We start from the raw sequence: 19,753 nt of genomic DNA, 5'->3' as shown, positions 1-19,753 counted from the left end.
CTTTTGTTATGCACTTATATGCATAGTAAAAGTAATATATTTAGAAAAAGACAAAATATCTTATAATTTGGAACTAGGAATGGAGAGTATCTTTTCTAGATTGAAATAATTGTTTCCCTCTTTTAGGTTGAACAATTTTCCTTTTCTTTTGGAATGGATGAATCCATTTGTTTATAGGTATTCGAGAGAATTTCCGCGCTCCAAACAGTCGATTTCCGGTCACCAAAACGGTTGATCCTTTGTCCATCTGCGTATCGTTGCTTGAGATTGTATGTTTGATAAAAAGAAATCAGAAGTTCAACCCACAGGCCGTTGAACGACCGACCCCAGATTCCAGACGAAAAGACAGCACGAGCTCCGGTTGTGGTGTTCTGGCAGATGATCTCGGCCGTCAGACTCTTAATCGGATGGTGAACTGCGGTCGTTACCGCGACCGGTCTCAGCGAGGTGCAGTCCGTCCGCTCTGGTCGGTCGCGGTCGGACGCGATCACGCGACCCTGCTCTCCCCTCTCCCCCGCGCGGCCAGCTGTGTCGTCACGGCTCGCAAGTCGCAGGCCACACCCACACGGGCGTGCCACTGGGTCTCGTCTGGTGCAGGTCCAGTCCAGGTGGTCGTGTCGCCGCCTCCGCTCCCGCCCGTCGCCGCTCCGCGTGTCACTCGCCGCTTCTCGTCCCATTCCACCCCGCCCCACGGCCCTTCTCCCTCCTCGCGCGTCGCGATGAAATAGGCGCAGGCTTGAGCGAGAGGACCCGCGCTGGACACCACCGCATGCTCGAGAGGAGCGGCGACGGGAGGGGAGCCGAGGACGATGGCGCTGGCCGTGTTGTTCCGCGGCGCGCAGCTGGCGCTGGATCTGGCGGTGGCCGGGATGTCGCTGGCGGTGGCGCTCGCCTTCTTCGCCCTCGTCACCACCGTGCTCTGCTCCGCGGCGTTCCTCCACCACTCCAAGCCCGCCGCCGCGGCGTCATAGCCGCCACCGCCACCGCCACCACCGCGCCCGCAACCTCTGGGTACACTCCTAATCGTACGCGCGTGTTTCCCGATCTCACTGGGTTCATTTCGTGGCCGCTGGCCTGGGTTTTGGAACAAATTCACCTGCGCTGTCTATGGCTTATTCTGTGTGGAACTGAACAATGGCGCTCGGTGCTATGTTTCTGAACTGTAGATGGGAACATGAGATCATTCAGGAATGTTGACCGCTATCTCCCTAGCATTTGAGTGCGTATTGTGCTGCGTTAGATTAGAATCTCCACCCTTTATTTTCGAAAGAGAAAGAAAAAGACGTACATACTACTAACTGGGATATTGAAGCGATCTCATATGTGATCCCGAAATTTAAATTTAGTCTCTAGCAGTTGCCAGATGTGTACATATGTTTGCAGAACAATTTCACAAACTAAGCTAGTAGGCAGTGAATTTTATCCTCCATGTTGCCTTGGTTGTCATTTTCTCTTTCTTGTGACTAATTCCCCAGTAGATAATTCAGAGTGAAAAGCTCCTTCCATTTGTGCCTATGGTCCTTCACAGGTCATGCACACCTTTTGAGGACTGTGGTATCTCTATATTCCAGTTTGGGCCATTCATATACCACTCAAGATTATCCTGTCTGAGTAACTTTGAATCTTTGATGTATGAAGATTTCTTTTCAGTTGAATTGTGTATGTCCAAGGTTTCCATAGAAAGGTTTATACTGCTAGAGTGCTATAGGCACACATTATCAGCAGAGGGATATGAACTAGCATCTACCATGGCACTTCTTTTCTCGGATACGCAGGAGGACTGCACATCATTGCATTTAGGAGAGAAAATATTTACAAGACACAAGCTCACACTACACCTTACTTGTTTAAGGAACAAACGGGACTGAAACTTTAAAAAAACAACTGAAACAACTAACTACCTACCATGACATCGATGGGGTAGATTACCCATAAGACTAGCCACAACGTCAGTGTTCTACCGATGCTGAAAGAAGGGAGAGAGCATTGAAGCATCGAATCATCCCATTGTGCTCAATGATGCCGAATCATAAACAGCATGAGTAGTCTTGTTGTTTTGACGCTGAGCAAATAAACAACTATTTCACAGCCAGCTGTTGGTTCCTACCCTGGGATGGTTCTGGTGATTTGGGTGCAAACATCAATGTAACAGTGTTTTGCTGATGGTTCTTGGCATGGGCATGAGCTGGCGTACGGAGAAATTTGTCAGCAAAGATCGTGGTTAGTCTAAGTGTCAGATATTGGCTCCTCTGTTGTGCTGAAATTTTGGCTCTATAAGTTGCCAAATGTGTACCTACAGTTGCAATTCCTGAATATTTCACAAACTAACCTACTAGGTTGGGAATTCGCGCCCCCCATGTTGCACTGATTGTCTTTCTTGTGATTGGTCCCTAGTAGATAATTCTGGGTGAAATATCCTGATTGACATTCACCGAAGATTGTGTGCATGGAGCTTCACAGGTCCTGCGTCTGCCTATGTGTCAAGGACTGTGATATCTCTATATTGTAGTTTGGGAATTCAGATATGACAATCCTTTCTGGGTAACTTTGTTGTATGAAGATTCCTTTTTTCTTGAATTCTGTAAGTGATATGTTCAAGGCTTCTGTAGAAAGGTGTATACTACAAGGCACACATTATGAGCAGTGATAATGAACTTGACATTGTAGATTTGTTGTATGCCCATAAAGTGTCTATATTGACTTTCATCTTTCATCCTAGATATACTGTTTGGTTCACCTTGTACCCACTAGTTCAATCAAGTGCTTCAACTCTTTACCATTCCCTCTATTAAGGCTTTCTTGCTTTATTTCAGGGATGGTATAATACTGTTGCTGGTCTAATTCCTCCACATCAATTGCAGAGAAGGAGGTGCTTTAATCGTCTGCTTTAGAGCACTTGCAGATGCAAAGAGTAGTCGATTGCCCACATCAGGTGATAGCTAAGGCTCTTGTACCACATGTGTATGTTTCTTTATGTTGGTTTGTAAACTAGATATTTGTACTTTGTACTATAGTTTTTGTAATCAGTCTCTTTCCAGATTTACATCTCATATCAATAGTATGTGCATTGTTTAGTTCGTATGTCTAACAGCCAAAAATGAAATCCTTGTGTCAGTTGATTTACTGTGGATGCTTCATCAGCAATATAATTTTCTCTCTTTCATAGAGTTTATTAGCTCTTTCTCTTGGTAAAATTGCCACTTTGCAGACATATAAAGACATTTCAGACTCTGCATATACTGGGAAGAACAGTAAAAAGCAATTAAGTAGAGAACAACCTTCAAAATATATCTGGAGAGATTGCTGTGTTAATATCTATATAAATACATGCATTTTTTATATGATGCTACGAGCTAGGATGGCTAATAAGAGTATCTAAGGGTACATATTTGCCCTAGGATCCCAAAAGCTTTGCATTTGCCATGCTTCTACAAAGATTTCAGCTAGATAATAAATGGTGGAGAGACATCTACAAGGGTTTTACAACAGTTACCTAAAGAAGCTTGTTCGTGAAGAACTACTACGTCTCTTGTTGTGGCCCCTTCTAGTGGTCTTCTCTTCTCCTTTTTTCATCTTGCCTGCTTTTTTTTCACAGCTGTTAGGGAGCTTGGTACGTATCTCATCTTGCTCATCACTATCCTGTTCATGTATGGAATTGTCTCTTTTCTCATGAATTTTCTTTTCTTTGTCATTAAGCACCTTCACTTGTGCTGGTCCTGTGGAAGCATCGGAAGCTAACGAATCATAATCTCCATCATCATAATCCGTGTTGTCGTTTTTGCTTCTATCATTGCTACAACCACGGCCAACATTACTCCCTTTGCTGTCATTGGCTTTGAGATCATCACTATTCACTGGGGAGCCCAGGTACATCGTCCACCCAGATTCGTTACTGTTGCACTCTTCAGCATTATCCCCAGTAAACTGGGAGGACTCCATAACAAGAGAGTACAGGGACACAGAAAGAGAGGACAAAGACAACACGAGGAAAGGAAGACGAAATTATGAGAGAACTGAAGGAACACACGCTGACCCACTGTAATACTTCTTCAGAAGACCTCAACAACCCAACTTCGAAGAAGGCATTCTTGTTCTCACTCCTTGACTTACAGCCTGAGAAGAGCACCGAAGCCCTCTAATCTTCTCTCTCTTCACAGAGCAGAAAATGCAGGGTAGGGGTTGAATTCCATGAGGCTAAGAACTATGCAAGGTGGTTGCTTGTGAGTTTGTGACTGTGTGGAAGCTTGTCATGGGGCTGAAGAAAGGATGGCAGTGCCTTTAAATTGGAAAGGCAGCCTATCCTTCCAACTGTTCCTCATTACTTTCTCAACTATTTCTGTACCTTCTGTTGCTACCAAAGCCAGGGGGAAAACATTTGCTTGCAATGCAGTGTTCCAGGTATTTCCATCTGTAGTCCATGTGGCTTTGGCCTCTCACCTCATGGTGGGGGCCTGTCAGAGGTATACGTGCATGGGTTAGGCTATGATTTGGTAGGATTGGAAGGTTAGAATGAGGCTGGCATAGCTCAAAAGGTTTCTTGTCGCTGCTGTGTCTGCCTGTCATGCAAATGCGTAACTTGTTTATGACACATCTCCCTTGCATTACAGGACCAGGAGAACATGTCTTTTGTTTGCTTTAGCATCTGCGTGCAGACAATTACCAATTAGGCTCAGCCGTTAGATTCCTGTGCCGTATTTTTTTCAGTGTTATCATAATAATCAAAGGTTGCATTCTGTTTGTGAACTCTTGAGACTGCAGTTCAATGATTACTGACATAGTGACATCCCAGAGATGCTGAAAGTTTGTTGCGTCACATAGATAGCACTCATAGCAGGAGTATGCTGGAATCTGACAGGCTAAATGCACCGGTATATGTTATCCCGCTGACCTGGTTGTTTTTCTGTGTGGATCAGCAGATGCCAAACTTGAGTATGTGGCATCCTTTCCTCCAAGTTCGAGGAACGAACAAGGCTGCGACTACCTCTGCCGGCCTGAATTGATCCTGAAGCTTTCAGAAAGTCAGAGGCTGTCAGGGGGCCATAGCTTGCGGTACTGGTAAGAAAAATGCTGATGAGCCCAACCCAGGTTAATGCATTTTTTTTACGGTCATAGAGTACTGAGCCAACCTGCTCACATGAGTCTTTTCCCTCCGGCCATTCATTTTCTTTTCTGACGAATGACACAAGTCACTGCCAATTTGATTAAATACTCTGGTCCAGTTTGAGTTATGTTCGTAGTGGCCGATGTGTTACTGATATGAGATTGTTCGATTCAAGCCCATTTATACCAATGAGATTATTAGCTTCAAACCTATTTACACGAAGCGTGAACAAAATCAACAGTGGGTTTGTGGGAGTGCATAGAGTGGGTTGAGGTATTTCCAAGATGGTGCGGACCGTCTTCACTTGTAACAAGTAGAGGCGGTCGGCACCATCTTAGAAAATTGGGTACTACTCCCTCCATCCCCATTTCCAATTGTAAGATCCTTCAATTTCAATTGTGAGGTGATATATTATTTTTATTATGTATCTAGATAGTGAATATCTACGTACATAGTAAAAGATAAGCCAATAACTCTTACAATTTGGAATGTGGGAGATAACAATAAATAAATAAATAAATAAAAGTAACGAAAGACAATTATACCAGCATTGCAAACTAGCGCGGATACAGGTGGAAAAAGACAAACAAGACCAAGGCCCAACAGGATCCACATCCGCGATGCGATCGAGGGCCTTCCTCCCAATCATATTATCGGCCTTGCGCCATTGCCTGTCGATCCCAATCATATTATCGGCCCTGCCCCATTGCCTGTCGAGCTGCTAGAGGCCAGGCGTCATCGTTGATGAAGTCCTCCTCAAATATGCTTCCCAAAGTCGTGAAGGCAAAAGGACAGCCATGAGAGCACCATCATCAGCCACATCTATGAATGAACTGGGGCAACCGCTACAGGACCAGCCTAGACGCTACCACGGCAGCCACTACTAGCTTCTAGCTAACTAGCACGTCGGTGATGGAGATTGTATTGGAGTGCAAGGAGGATCCTCGGACCTGACGAGATGGTGGTTGCCTGAGCCGGGTGTGTGGCCTGTGGGGGGTGCGTTGCCTCCACCGGAATACACCTTGTGGAAGATGAAAGTTTTGGTGCCATCTACCTCTGCGGTGGGGTGGTAGTGATGATGTTCTTTTTGAGGGCGCGTGAGATGTGTGCACAGGGGCATGCAGGGGCATCTTAATTCTTAACATACTTAGTTCTTTAGAGGTCATTTGGAACCAAGGATATTCGTAGGAAAACTGAAGGAAATGAAAACTCAGGAACGGGAGGACATTAGAGCGTTAGGAATGGAACACAGGAAAGTAACCTTTTCTTTCATATGGAACACTGTAGCTTCTTTGCAGTTTCACATGAACGCATCCCATCTCTTGTTTCTGATTCCTTCGCGGAAGCCCGAGGTTGTTTGCTGCTAAAAGCGGGTGGATGAGGACACTGCTAAAGGCCTTGTTTAATTGCAAAAAAAATTGCAAATAGACATTGTAACATTTTTGTTTGTATTTGACAAATATTGTCTAATCATAAATTAACTAGGCTCAAATGATTCATCTCGCAAATTACAGATAAACTATATAATTAATTATTTTTTAATCTATATTTAATGCTCTATGCATGTGCCGCAAGATTCGATGTGATAGAAAATCTGATTTTTTTTGCAAAATTTATCAAGAACTAAACAAGGACTTAGTTTCTAAAACTTTTCAAGATTCCCATCCATCGAATCTTTAGACGTATGTATGGAGTATTAAATATAGATAAAAAATAACTAACTATACATTTTGTCTGTAATTTGCTAGATAAATCTTTTAAGACTAGTTAGTCCATGATTGGACAATAATTGTCAAATACAAACAAAAGTGTTATAGTAGCCACAACCAAAATTTTCACCAAGGCCTAACTGCATAGGTCCTACAATCGTAAAAAGAGCCGGTAACTAACACAATTATATTATTTTATTAAGCAACTCTTTATTATTTACAGTCTTATGATTCCTGTGCAATGGATTCTTGTGTTCCAAACATCGTTTCTTATTTATTTCCTTTGTTTTTTCTTTCTTTTGTTTTACAACTACACACTCATTTTATTCCTGTGTTTTCAATTCCTGCATTCTAAATAGGCCCTTAGTCATCGTGCTCTTACCAGAGAGATTTAATATCGTGTAATGGAATAATGATGCATGTCATCTATATATAAGAGCAAGGTCAATAATACAACAAAGTGCTTTGTTATAAGTCAAGTTATATAGCTAAGTTATACAATAATTGTCTTCTTTTTTTCTATAATTTTATTATTATATAGTACTATATCTTATATTTTCTTTTCTAGGACATGGTTTACGGTCACAACGTGTCATGCTGCATGTTAGTTGTGCTATAGTTTTTTTTAGCAGTTATTGGGTTTGCTACCACAACTACGGCGTGCCGCACTTTCGAGTATCTGCAACAATTTAGTAAAATTCATATGGTAAGTGAGGTTTTCTTCTGTCTTCAACGGTTTGTCAATTGAGTTTGATAAATTTAAAAAGAAGACCTACAACCAACAACCAAATCAACTAATCTGCTGGATAGCAAGTTGACAAATATGGGCGCGGAGTGCTGCTAGATGGTAAGTTGCCAAAAGATGACAACCTATTTACCAAACTGTTGGAGTGACTATTTTCTAGTTTTTCTAAATAAACAAGAAATAGCAAGTTCATTTAGAAAACTGTTGGAGATGCTTTCCTATTCTGCACGTCATAGATTTTTTTTCTTGACAAACTTTGTCACAAGTGTGGCTTTAACTTTGCTCGCCAAACTTTCAGTGTGGCAGCCACAATTTATCGAAGGTTTGGTTTAGCAAACTACTACGCAACCAAACAGGCTCTTCCTCCTCACATATGCTTGTATGTGGACCCACCAATATCTATGCTTCCATGTCTAACTTGTTACTTGTACGAGAACCAAACTCTTCTCTTCCTTCTTTCTTCTCTAAAAAATGATTCTAGCTTAGCTATAAGCGTATACTCCCTCTATACCTATAAAGAAAGTTGTTCTATACAAGATTTCGGTCAAACATTGGAAAATATAAATCATGAATAACTTTTAAGTCGTTGAGTTTGTAAATTTGAAAACCATGCATTTGTCTTGAAAAATACTTTCATCAAAATATACATATACCACTTTTTGATAAAATATTTTTATAAAAACAAGGAGCCAAAGTTAGGTTTTGGATACCGTGTTGCTGTCTTAAACGACTTTTTTTATAGATATGGAGAAAGTATATTACTGTACTTTTTTTGAGACATGTACTACTGTACTTGCTCTAAGGAACATCTTGATAACGGCGGCGGATTTAGAACTGCCGTTTAGGAGTGGCTTGATACTTTTCTTTTCTTTTTTTTTCTCCCTTCTCGTCGTTTCTTATTTTTCTTATGAATTTTTAGCCATGCATAGAAATTGAATAGATAATGGGATAAACAGTCGACTCGTGTGAGCAATAATATTTTTTTTCATATGAGTACTTAACTACTTAGTATCTGCTCCTAGACAATGTAATAAACAGTCCACTCGTGTGAGTTATTTAGCTGACATGGATCCAGCCACCGTTTGTCATATATCGTGGATTCTTCTCAAGAGACGATCCAGAGTATATTAAATATTATTTTAGTATACTACTATAGGAAACTTTACCGAGGTGGGTAGAAATGATTAATCAACGTGGGTATCACAACCGCCTCGGTCAAAAGATCACGATAAATAGGATATTTTTTCGAGGTGGTTCGATGCCCGCTTCAGTAAATTGAATAAAAAAATCAAAAAAAAGAAAACCCGTCGATAAGCCCGGCGAGGCCATCCACGTATCATTGTTGTCGTAGTTGTCCATCGGTGCTTGCGTCCTCGTCAAACTGTGCGCCTCCCGCCATTGGTGCATTGTGTCCCGCCAGATCCACCCCTCCTAGCTCCTTGCGGGATCCACCGCTGATGCGCTCCTCCCCACCGGATCCACCACCGGCGGGCTCCTCCTCACCGGATCTACCACCGAAGGACTGCTCCCTGTTGGATCCGTGACGTGGTGGAGCCATGGAGAGAGGAGAGGAAGGGCGGGCCTAGGAGAGATCCCTATTGCAGTGGCGCCGTGGTGGATCCCTGCCGAACACACTGCCAGGGCGCTCGAGCTTGCCATGAGCTAGCCATGTCGTCATTGCTATCCACTACGGCTTCGGCTGCTACTAGAGAAAGGAGAGAGGGATGGGAGGAGGCATGCCAGGGAGGGAGACGAGTTGAGGGAGAGGGAGAGGGGCACTTAGTGTGGGGAGAGGGAGAAGGAATGGGCGCTTGGTGTGGGTGCCTGGGCTCGGTGCGGGAGGAGAGGGTGCTCAGCGCAGCTGAGGGAGAGGGAGGAGAGGATGAGTGAGTGAAGCCGTAAGTCGTGCATATATACTCAGAGCGACTTTATTGACTGAGATGGGCTTTTCTAATTCAGAGTGGGCTTGGCCACATTTGAAAGCATCTAGGCCTCTAGTTGGGTTTCAGTAATTAATAGCAACACGAGATTACTATGACTAACTAAGTTAGGTCATGTTAATGATGATTGGTTGGGCAATTATGGTTCTCGTGCCCTTGTCGATGGAAATCGTTTCAGTTTTCAAAGAATGAATGACAAGGTTAAGGTTGGACTAATTGTAAGTGTTATTTAGCGTTGGTGAGACACTTGTACTAGTTTAGGACTTTGTTTTTCCTTTGGCCATACTACAAAGGCGGGTATGAACTTATAGCTTGACCTATGTGAGTCTAATAGATTATGTGTGGTGCACACTTGTCAAACTTAGCACTAGAGAGCTTAGGGAAGGCCCAAATTCATATGGGGCCAAAGTCATTCACAAATAATTTCGAATGGGAAGTGAATGCATGGTCATTGCGTTGACTGGACGCTGAAGGTGCAGTGACTTGACGCTAGGGTCTATGTTCGGTCAGTGCAAATGTGTGTTGCAGGAAGTCTGGTGCGATCAGACGCCGCACAATATATATGCACCAGACGCTCTGGTACTTGCATTGTAGGTTCACTGGACCGAATGCTGATCACGAGACAACCAGACACACCGAACGCTGATCAGGAGACAACCAGACACAGGTAAGTAGGTCTAGTCTCTACTCAAAGAGCATCCAGAATGGGTTTTGAGTGACCAAACGCGTCCGATGGCTACTGACCCTGAGTTTGATTGGCTGATCTGGATAGTAACAGTCATATTTTGTAGTGGGGGTATTTATACTTCTAATTATCCAAATTAGCTCTCTTCCCTATTTGTTTAGCTGAGGAAACACTTTAGAGTGCGAGGGAGAGCAAGATCCTAGTGAGGTGTTTAAGATTTGAGAATCCAAAATTAAGGACCTCATTAGTGCATAGGGAGTAGAAAGTGTGCATCCACCCTTCTCATTAGGCTTGTTGTGGTCAAGTGAGAATTTATGCTTGTTACTCTTTGTGATCGTCATCACCTAGACGGCTTGGTGATTGAGAGTTTGATGATCATCCAGTGGAGCTTGTGGATAACCCAACTCATGATGTGAGCGGTTGTGGACGATTCACGGCGATAGAGTGTCAAATAATCAGCCCATAGAGAGCACTAGATCCTTGTATGGATCAAGAGGAAGCTATACCCTTGCGTGGGTGCTCCAGCGAGGACTCGTGGGGAGTGGTGACTCTCCGATACCTTAGGAAAATATCACAGCGTTCATTTCCTCTGTCTACTTTGAGCACTTACATTTGAGCAATTCAATTCTTGCCTTTATATTCTTAGAATTTCCATGTTAGAATTGGATTGGAACCGGGTGCAAAACTTTTGTGCGGTAGATCAATAGACACACAATTAAGCACTAGGGGTGAAATTGGTTAAGTGTAGGGTTTAATTATTGCAAGATTTTTAGAATTAGCCCAATTTACCCTCCTTTTGGTCATCTTGATCCCAATATTAACAGAGATGGGCTCCTTTTAAGACGCCTTCAAAAATAGCTCTATTTGGCCCGCTAGTAGATTTTAGGTAATTGCCTCCATAATTTGATTAACCGAGGTGGTTAACTGTGCCTATCTTAGTTAATAAAAATAGCAAACTAAATACTAGCCAAAATTTTGGTTTACCAAATCTTTGGCATGATCACAAACCAATCAAACCCAAGATTCAGTAGCTCCTTCAAAATACCGCTCCTCAAAAGTCATGACTAAAAACATCGTTTCCTGATTTATTATCTATGAACAAATTTATTATAAGAATAAACTTAATAATATAGCTATCAATATTAATTATGTATTATAAATATTAATATTTAATTGTATATATTTGGTTAAAGTTGAGAGGGTTTTATTTTTTCAAAAAGTGAGAACAATAGTTATTTAGGTAAAGGCGAGTATCCTAAACCTGTTCCTTTAACTAAAAAATTATGACTGAAAATAATGTCTTTTAATTTGTTACGAAAGAAAAATCGAAAAATAAGCTAAAACATGCCTACAAACTTGGTGATTTTGACCTCTGAGCAGTGCGTGTTCCTCTGTTCTCTGCTGATTGAGGCCACCTAAGCGCTCATGGTCGTGGTCATGGCTGCCGGGCTGTCCGTGCCCGTGCGTATTTTCCTCAGGTCAGGAGTGAATCGAGTCCTCCGTCTCAATCTGCGTTGTCGGTTGTCGTCTTGTGTTGCGGAGAAAAATCGGTGGCTTGCGTCTGCCTCCGTGCTGTCGGCGTCGGGTTCTCGTGGAATCTCGGCCGGTCTTGGGCGCTTGGCACATAGCGTTGCGTGAGATGAGCGTGACTCCACGTCCGTCGTTTTGTTTGGGGTAGATGCTCAAGCTCAACTGAGCCCTTTTGCGGCATTTTCCCTTGAGCTGTTTCTACTTTCTATTAGGGCCTTATTTAGTTTTAAAATTATTTAAATTTTTCGTCACATCAAATCTTGCGGCACATACATTAAATATTAAATATAAATATAAATAATAACTAATTACACAGTTTGTCTATAATTTGTGAGATGAATATTTTGAGCATACAATATTTGTAAAATACAAACGAAAGTGCTATAGCACTTATTTTGTCAAAAAATTTGGAACTAAATAAGGCCTAGGCAAAATAAAATAAGCACAGCGTATGTGTCCTCTCCGAGAAAGTGACTGGCCCTGTTTACTTTCTATCTAAAAACTTTTTGCTCCATCAAATATTTAGACACTTACATAGAGTAGTAAAATAGATTAAAAAATAACTAATTGTACAGATTATATGTATTTTACAAGACAAATCTTTTAATTCTAATTAGTCTATGATTGGATACTAATTGATATAGTTACAAATATATTATATTACCCAAAAACTTTTCTTTTCAAAAAAAAAAAAACAAGGCTGAGTTAAGCACCATCGATCATTGTCTGTCTAAAACGCTTGATCAAATACGTTCCCTTGGTTTTTATCTACACATCGTATTAGCTATTTACATATTTAATTAGTTTTGTCCTAACTCATACATCTATGTCTTTAACCGTCAATTCTAAAATTTACATAAGTTCATGACATAAGATTTATGCTTTTAGATTCATTATGAGAAACACTTTCATTTCATTATCTATAATTCATATGTTGTGTAACTATAAGGATTTTTTTTTTAAAAAATGATGGTCAAAGAAAGTAATGTTTGACTTAGAGGAAAACTAATATGACATGTAAATAAGTATTAGTACGATTCTTTATACCAGTAGCATACTACTCAACTCTGGACTCTAACCAAGTTTGCTCGATTTCTAGGGATACAGACTTTATCATCGTCGGGACCTCACATGATAAGAATATCTCCAAGAGTTCTTGATCAAACCTCACTCCTAATCTTTTTTGAGCTCTTTTACTGTGGTTGGGGGTACCTCTTGGTACCTCTTGGTTCCTAATCAAATTATTAACTCTAATTAATTTAAAGAGTGGAAGGTTACTATAGTAATTACGCACCCCTCCCACACAACCCCTCCCCCGCAAGGCCGCCCAGCACAATCGCAAAAAAAAGGCCGCAACCCACCGCTGCCATCTCGCCCTCGCCGTCTCGTGCCGCCGTCTCGCCCTCGCCATCTCGCGCCGCTACCACCGCCGGTCGGCCTGCGCCATCACGTGATGCCCAAACGCACACATGGAAGGACACAACTCGCCGTGTACTCGCCCTCGCCATCGCACACGCCGCCGCCGCCTCGCCCTCGCGCGGCCCCGCCGGTGGCCTGACCTCACCTGCGCTCAACGCTAAGGGCCCGTCGCTCCTACAGGCTTGCCCCCACCCGCGGCATTGTGGCAGCTGCCGAGGAGTGCTTGGCCCTCGTCGGTCACTCCGTGCCCTCCGTCGACAGCCGCTCGCCACCGTCCCCGCCGTGGACATCGCTCACGCGGTCGCCTCCGCGTATCCCTTCTGGAGTTCAGCGTCCGCCCCCGTCTCCGTGGAGAACTCTCTGAACTCAGAAGGCCAAGGTTTCCCTCCTCTGCACTTGTTCTGCATTTGATTTAGAGGAAAACAAGTGATTTTGATTTGCTTTTTTGTTAGATCCGTATATATAACAGAGAACAATTCAACAACCAGATGTGTGTTAAATTTCTTTTTTTTTCTAGACGAGTATGGTTTCACAAACACAAAACCAAGAGAGAAAGGTCATGATTATGCATTAAGAAAGGAACCATTGCTCGTGGTAGCAAGAGAGGCACAAATGTGAACCATACCTTTAGCTTTCCAGAAGCATACAGGTTAAACAGTTTTTCAAGATGATCTTTCCACAGGTGCGCATATTGAATCAGAAAAAATCCAGCCTGAAATTAGAAAGATAAGATCTCACAGTTTTAGGCTACATTTATCCCTGCAGTGGCTTTACAAGCACTTCTTTTTCTAGATCTGGTTGTGGTAGTCAGCAAGAGGCATAAGAATTTGCATTATACCAGATTCAGTGTGTGATAACTATGATCTGTGTAAAAGCTTCCACTACAATGTACAGTATCCTGATAAATTATTTAGGCTACCTTCGAACACTAGCTCAGGTAACTGTAAGCATGATCTCAACAAATCAATAATCTTTCCTAGGAACAGATGGCATAAGCCCAAAGCATATTTATTAACTGCACCAGATGAAAATTGAACAATTTATAAAGCACTTGTAGTGTAGTCCCTAACAAGTAACAACTTTGTGCAGATCTGCCCCTCAACTCCTTAGTACTTTTAATATGTGAAAAATTTTCTTTGGTGAAGCACATAATAATTTTGACTTATTCTGTATTACCCACTGGAGTCACCACTCAGAGCATATAATAAATCGATGAATGCAAGGTACAGAGCCTGCCAAAATTCAAAAGTATACCTGAGAGATCATACCAATTACAATGATACGTCCATAGACTGCTAGAGCATTCAGACACACATCAAATGTTACCCCGCCTACTGTTTCGTATATGACATCGACCCCTCTTGGAAACTCTTTATTCAGAACCTGGAATCGAACATTAGAACTATCCTTATTGAGCAGTACTCTGGCTGACTATATTCTATATGGATTTGAGTATAAATGTTATCGAGCTTAAATATTTGAAATATAAACAACAAACTCTGCATTATAAACAGGTGGCAAATAAATATGAAAGGCTGTTAACACATTAGGTAGCCTATTTATGCCCTGACATATGAATGTACAACTTCATATGTGCAGTTTTATAAAGAATTGATATTATTCTTGAAGCTGATATATTTTTATATTTTCTAATAAAATACAAGGGCAGTCCTTAAATATGTACTTATTCTACAACATTAGTCCATATGCTTGATAGGAGACATGTCTTTCTTCAATTAGTCTAATTAATTAGTTATGTGGAATTTAATTTGTTCTGTGGTAATATTGTTGATGGATACAGGAGGAAATGCCGGATCTTGAGTCATTGCTAGAGTACAATGAAATTGTTAGGAAGATGTTTGCTAATGAAGAAGAAGGATTTCAGTTCTTTAACAACTACGGTTTAGAGAAAGGTTTTAGTGTGAGGAGAAGCTATTGTGAGTGGGACAATGGCCATAAGGAGATGACCCTTCGGAAGTTCGTTTGCAGTCGTCAAGGTTTCCGTGAAGAGAAGCAGCTGAAGAGGGCGATTAAGAAGCGGAAACCGCGGAATATTACCCGTGTTGGGTGTCTTGCTAAATTTGTGATTGCACGAGATCAGATCACAGGGCAGTGGTATGTGAAGGATTTCATCGATGAACATAACCATCCGATGGCGCCAACAGATCTCACTTATCTATTGCGTTCACATAGAAGAATCAGCGACGAGCTCAAAGCTGAGATTGTGGAGATGGAGAGTTCTGGGGTGCGCAAACACAAGATAATGGATATTTTGGAAATGCGGTATGGTGGGTATGATAAGGTTGGGTGTATAATTTCTGCCACCGCTATAAGGCAAAGACAATTGCTGCCGGTGACACTCAAACGGTCATTAGCTACTTGACGGAACTTCAGCGCAGAGATCCTGATTTCTTTTTTGAGTACATGGTTGATGGGGAAGGACACCTAAAGGGCCTATTCTGGTGTGACAGTCAATGTCTGCTTGATTATGAAGCTTTTGGTGATGTCGTTGTATTTGATAGCACCTACAAAACTAATCGGCACATTTTAATCACTGAAAATTTTCAATCTAGCACTACACTACAGCTAATACTGTTAGTGAACTGGTTAGCATATCAGTAGTTCTAGAAAACTTGGTTTCTCCTATGTTGCTCTCATTTGAGCTGTTCAGACAATTCAGTACCTCTATATAAGTTGTTGTGAAACAGTTGTCAGTTGAAGCCTCATGTTAACCTTCTTTCTCTGCAGCATTACTGTTTCAGGACCTGCTGTTTCAAAGTATTGTGCGAGACACTTACACATGACATGAAAGTTTTCATGATAATCTCCAAACTGCAGTTGAGAGAACGTTCTTAAGGTTTTCAGACTTTTTAGTTCTTGAATTCATGAATTATATATTTTTAAGACGTCGCGTTCCTGCTTCATCTTCTCGGCAAAGGCAGCACGCTGATCACATAATGCTTGCATCAGCATCTGACGCAGTGCGACCTGCATACTCATAGCAGCGTCATTCTGCTCAATGGTAGACCCTTCATCCAACAGTTTTCGCTGAGATATTATGTACCGGTCATTTTGTTGACGCTTTTGTTTTGTTCCGATGTCAGCGATGGAACGGTCAAGCTCTAACTTCAATTTCATATCCTCGAAGTCTGCCTTAAGTTTGATAGCCATCTCGTCCAACTCCTTCAGGTGGTTTGTAAGATGCATGATACCTGTAGTTTGACGTAACAGTTTTATAAATCAAGTAATGAGGAATTTTTTAATCTCAAAGGGGACGCCTGAGTTCCATGCTTTAACCATATAATCTTCTGCTTCTGGGATAGAAAAGAAAGATACCAGCAGTACAATGGAAAAGGGACAGTGAAGAACAGGACACTCACTTCTGATCAAACAAGTCCTTGACCGCGACGACCTCGCCGTGATGATCCTCCTACTAATCATCCTTGTTGCTACCATCACAGCCGCCGTGGAAGCCGCTCCTTCGCCACCAGTGCCTCAGCAATCGTCCCCAGAAGCTGACAAGAAGATCAACGAGGTGAATCTGACACTGAAGAAGGTCTTCGACGATGTCATCGCCACCGCCCCGCCGGCCAAGAAGCAGGAAGCCATAGACGCGACCAGCAAGCAGCTCCAAGTCGCCGAGCGCGCCCTCGCCAAGGCCAAGGCAGGAGGCGACGAGAAGGTCGCGAAGCTCGCCATGTCCTACGAGCTAAGCGCCAGGATCGTCACGGAGACACCGACGGCTATGAAGCTGGAGCGCGGATGGGCAAGGATGCCGTGGTACACCGTGCCATAGCCTCCCTCCCCAACCACGTTCTCGTGGCAGAACCGGCCCGTGGCGACCTCCACCTCCGTGAGGTCGTACCACCTCCCCCACCCCATCTCCATCTCGACTCCCGCCGCGGGTGCCCCCCCGCCGCCGCCGACGGCCCTGAGCGCCGGATCCGCCTTCCTCTTCACCGGCGACTCGAGCGAGCTCGCGGCCGCGGAGGAGCTGGCCACGCCAGAGGAGGTGGCGGTGGCACCCGCCCCGCCGGCGCCCTGGTCCGCGCCGACGACCTTCTCCTTGCGCGCGGACGACGCCGCGCGGGAGGAGCCGGAGGCGGAGGCTGAGGACGGCGCGTGCTCGACGCGCGACAGCGAGGGCGGCCTGGCGCCCCGCCTGCGCGCGAAGAAGAGGGCAGCGGCCACCGCGGAGAGGACGAGCAGGGCGACGAGTGCGGCGGCGGCGCCCACCGCGACGAGAACCGGCATGCCGAAGAGGGTGGTCTTGGAGTTGGAGCCGCCGTCGGCCGGGGCTGCGCCCGCCCCGCCAGCGCTTCCTCTGACCTCATCCTCCTGCTTCCTTCATGGCCGACGCGGCAGCAGCCAAACGAAGGCGAGGTCGGCGGTGGCGGTACAGCTGGCCCGGCTCTGGTGGATCTATGCGGGACCGGATCTCGCCTCCTCCGCTTCAGACAGCCACGCCCGTGAACGCACCTTGCTGCCCGCACTCTTCGGCAGCGGGGACTGCAGAGGATGGATCCCGCGCCCTGGATGCCGCAGCCCTGCCCTTGCGCTTGCCCTTGCCCTCGCAGCCGGCGCCGCCGCAGTGAGTGAGAATGGAGAAGAGAGACGAGAGAGTGGCCAGATCGAAGAGGTCGAGAAAACATGTGACAATATATTACTTCAATTCAATCAATCATTTCTATACTAGTTAGATATTATTTTTCTAATATATATTTACCATTCTACCCTTAATTACATAAATAAATCTCAAAAATAGAATTATCCTAGTGGGTTTCTTCCACCAATTTTAGTATGCACTTAGTGCATATGACCCCACCATTTAGTATGCACTTGGTGCCTCTTCCATTGGTTCCTCTTGGTTCCTTTGCCTTTTTAGCCGTCGGATCGGCTCTCGTGGACCGTCTATTTTTCGACAACCATTGTAAAAATTCTCATCTTTTTTATATATAAAATTAAAAACAACGCTCTCCAACAACTCTTATCTTAGTTCCTGATCTTTTCGCAGTTAGGAATCACAAGAAAATATAGCCCCGCGTATTAATATAGGACAAACTAGAGGTGGAAGGACTTATATATAAATTAAAGGAAAAAAAGTAATAAGGACATGATTTCCAAATAAGAAGTAAGAAATAGATTTCCAATATAAATGTACAACAATACAGGAGAAAGAAGTGTAGTATAAAGTAGTTAAAGTGATATAGAAATAGAACATTGATTTCTGATGTAAAATTATTTTTTATACGGTTGGAAAATCAACTAATATATATATGCTGGCAACCTTTTTAGTCGCTCTTTTTGTGTGTGTAAAACTTTTTTAATCAAACGAAAACTCATCGATTTTTTTTTGAATTATTGGAGATCCTCTAAGCCCTGTTTTGTTCCTCATCTAAAATTTTTTCATCCATCTCATCGAATCTTTGGACACATGCATAGAACATGAAATATAGATAAAAAATAAACTAATTACACAGTTTGGTTGAAAAATCGCGAGACGAATCTTTTAAGCCTAGTTAGTCTATGATTAGCTTTAAGTGCTATAGTAACTCATATGTCTAATGACAGATTAATTAAGATTTGTCTTGAAGTTTGTATACGAGCTATATAATTTGTTTTTTTATTAGTTTCTAAAAACGTCTTCCAACCATATCCAATATGACACTTAAAATTTTTTTCATCTCCAATCTAATCAGAGCCTAATAATCCAACAACAGCATGAGGCCGTGCCTAGTCTTGTCAACGGACGGTCCGCTGTTCCTGGATCTGTGCTCTCACGATCTCGCCCAGATTCCATGTCTGCGGCTCCTTGCGAACCGACCATATCCATCAGATCAATCCAATCAGGCTAGTAGCTGTTTCGATGTTCCTTTCACATGTGCCGCGGTACACGGTGTGGGACAGTGGGTGACCGTGAATACATAACTTCTCGTGTGGCTGATTCTCTGTTGCACAAGGGGACTGCATGTACAAGGATAGAGAGAGCGCTGATGACACGTTACGATTTGATTTGTCAGCTAACGTATACCACCTGATCAGCGAGTCCGTACAGAGCCATACCAATTTGACTTGTTACTAGTATATTACTAGTAGGATTTATGTTCTTCGCATCATATGAATGACTTTATGTTTTTCGGATTGGTCAATGCCTTAGAGTCTTATATTTATTGCGTTTATATATAGTTGTAGACTGATTCTTCTTCATTTCATAAAAAGGTATGAAGCCGGAACTCTTTTTTTTTCTATTATCTAGAAAAAATAGTAATAGAGCTTAGACAGAGCCTCATCCCACAGGACATTATCATTTCAGATAGAGATGCAAGTGTACTAGCATGTGAACCTAGCCTTAATTTTGTGAATTGTTGGTAAAACCAAGAAATTAAATCTATATGTGGGTTTGTGGGCTAGCCTATTTGCGTCTTTAATTTTAGGCCACAAAGCAAGAACCAAGTTAGTATCCTGTCATGGTACTATTGATTCAGTATGCACTGAAGTCTCAAGTTTCAAATAAAGATGGCAAGTTCTTAGCAAACATGGTTAAAGGCTTAAAGCATCGGCAATGTGTGTACTCCAAAATTAGTCCATAAATATTAGAGGCCTCATTCGCTACAGCTAAAGAGC

At 42.9% G+C, this 19,753-nt stretch overlaps 2 protein-coding genes and 2 long non-coding RNA genes across 5 annotated transcripts; 2 read left to right on the top strand and 2 right to left on the bottom strand.

Moving 5' to 3' along the window:
* LOC110433165 lies at positions 531-3,175 on the top strand. 2 transcript variants are annotated; one of them, XR_002450569.1, is made up of 2 exons: positions 531-1,011; positions 2,814-3,175. It is a non-coding gene; the product is annotated as an uncharacterized LOC110433165 (long non-coding RNA). The 2 variants fall into 2 exon arrangements; XR_002450570.1 differs by having other exon boundaries at positions 1,001-1,025.
* On the bottom strand, positions 3,211-4,238 carry LOC8083272. Its single transcript, XM_002460344.2, has one exon. The coding sequence runs from the start codon at positions 3,937-3,939 to the stop codon at positions 3,490-3,492; it is 450 nt and encodes a 149-aa protein (XP_002460389.2). The 5' UTR covers positions 3,940-4,238; the 3' UTR covers positions 3,211-3,489.
* LOC8083271 lies at positions 12,703-15,834 on the top strand. Its single transcript, XR_002450615.1, has 2 exons — positions 12,703-13,508; positions 14,931-15,834. It is a non-coding gene; the product is annotated as an uncharacterized LOC8083271 (long non-coding RNA).
* LOC8063740 (probable serine/threonine-protein kinase At1g01540) lies at positions 13,681-18,043 on the bottom strand. Its single transcript, XM_002460343.2, has 4 exons — positions 16,510-18,043; positions 15,813-16,341; positions 14,384-14,512; positions 13,681-13,841 (listed from the first exon to the last, which is right to left on the bottom strand). The coding sequence occupies exon 1, from the start codon at positions 17,381-17,383 to the stop codon at positions 16,832-16,834; it is 552 nt and encodes a 183-aa protein (XP_002460388.2). The 5' UTR covers positions 17,384-18,043; the 3' UTR covers positions 13,681-13,841; positions 14,384-14,512; positions 15,813-16,341; positions 16,510-16,831.

Source organism: Sorghum bicolor, chromosome 2 (genome assembly GCF_000003195.3).
Source record: "Sorghum bicolor cultivar BTx623 chromosome 2, Sorghum_bicolor_NCBIv3, whole genome shotgun sequence".
NCBI classification, from domain to species: Eukaryota; Viridiplantae; Streptophyta; class Magnoliopsida; order Poales; family Poaceae; genus Sorghum; species Sorghum bicolor.
This window is presented reverse-complemented; position numbering and strand designations above follow the sequence as displayed.

What these genes read in the sequence shown, in the direction of transcription:
- LOC8083272 (XM_002460344.2), bottom strand. Translation starts at nt 3,939, where the DNA reads ATGGAGTCCTCCCAGTTTACTGGGGATAATGCTGAAGAGTGCAACAGT.
- LOC8063740 (XM_002460343.2), bottom strand. Translation starts at nt 17,383, where the DNA reads ATGCCGGTTCTCGTCGCGGTGGGCGCCGCCGCCGCACTCGTCGCCCTG.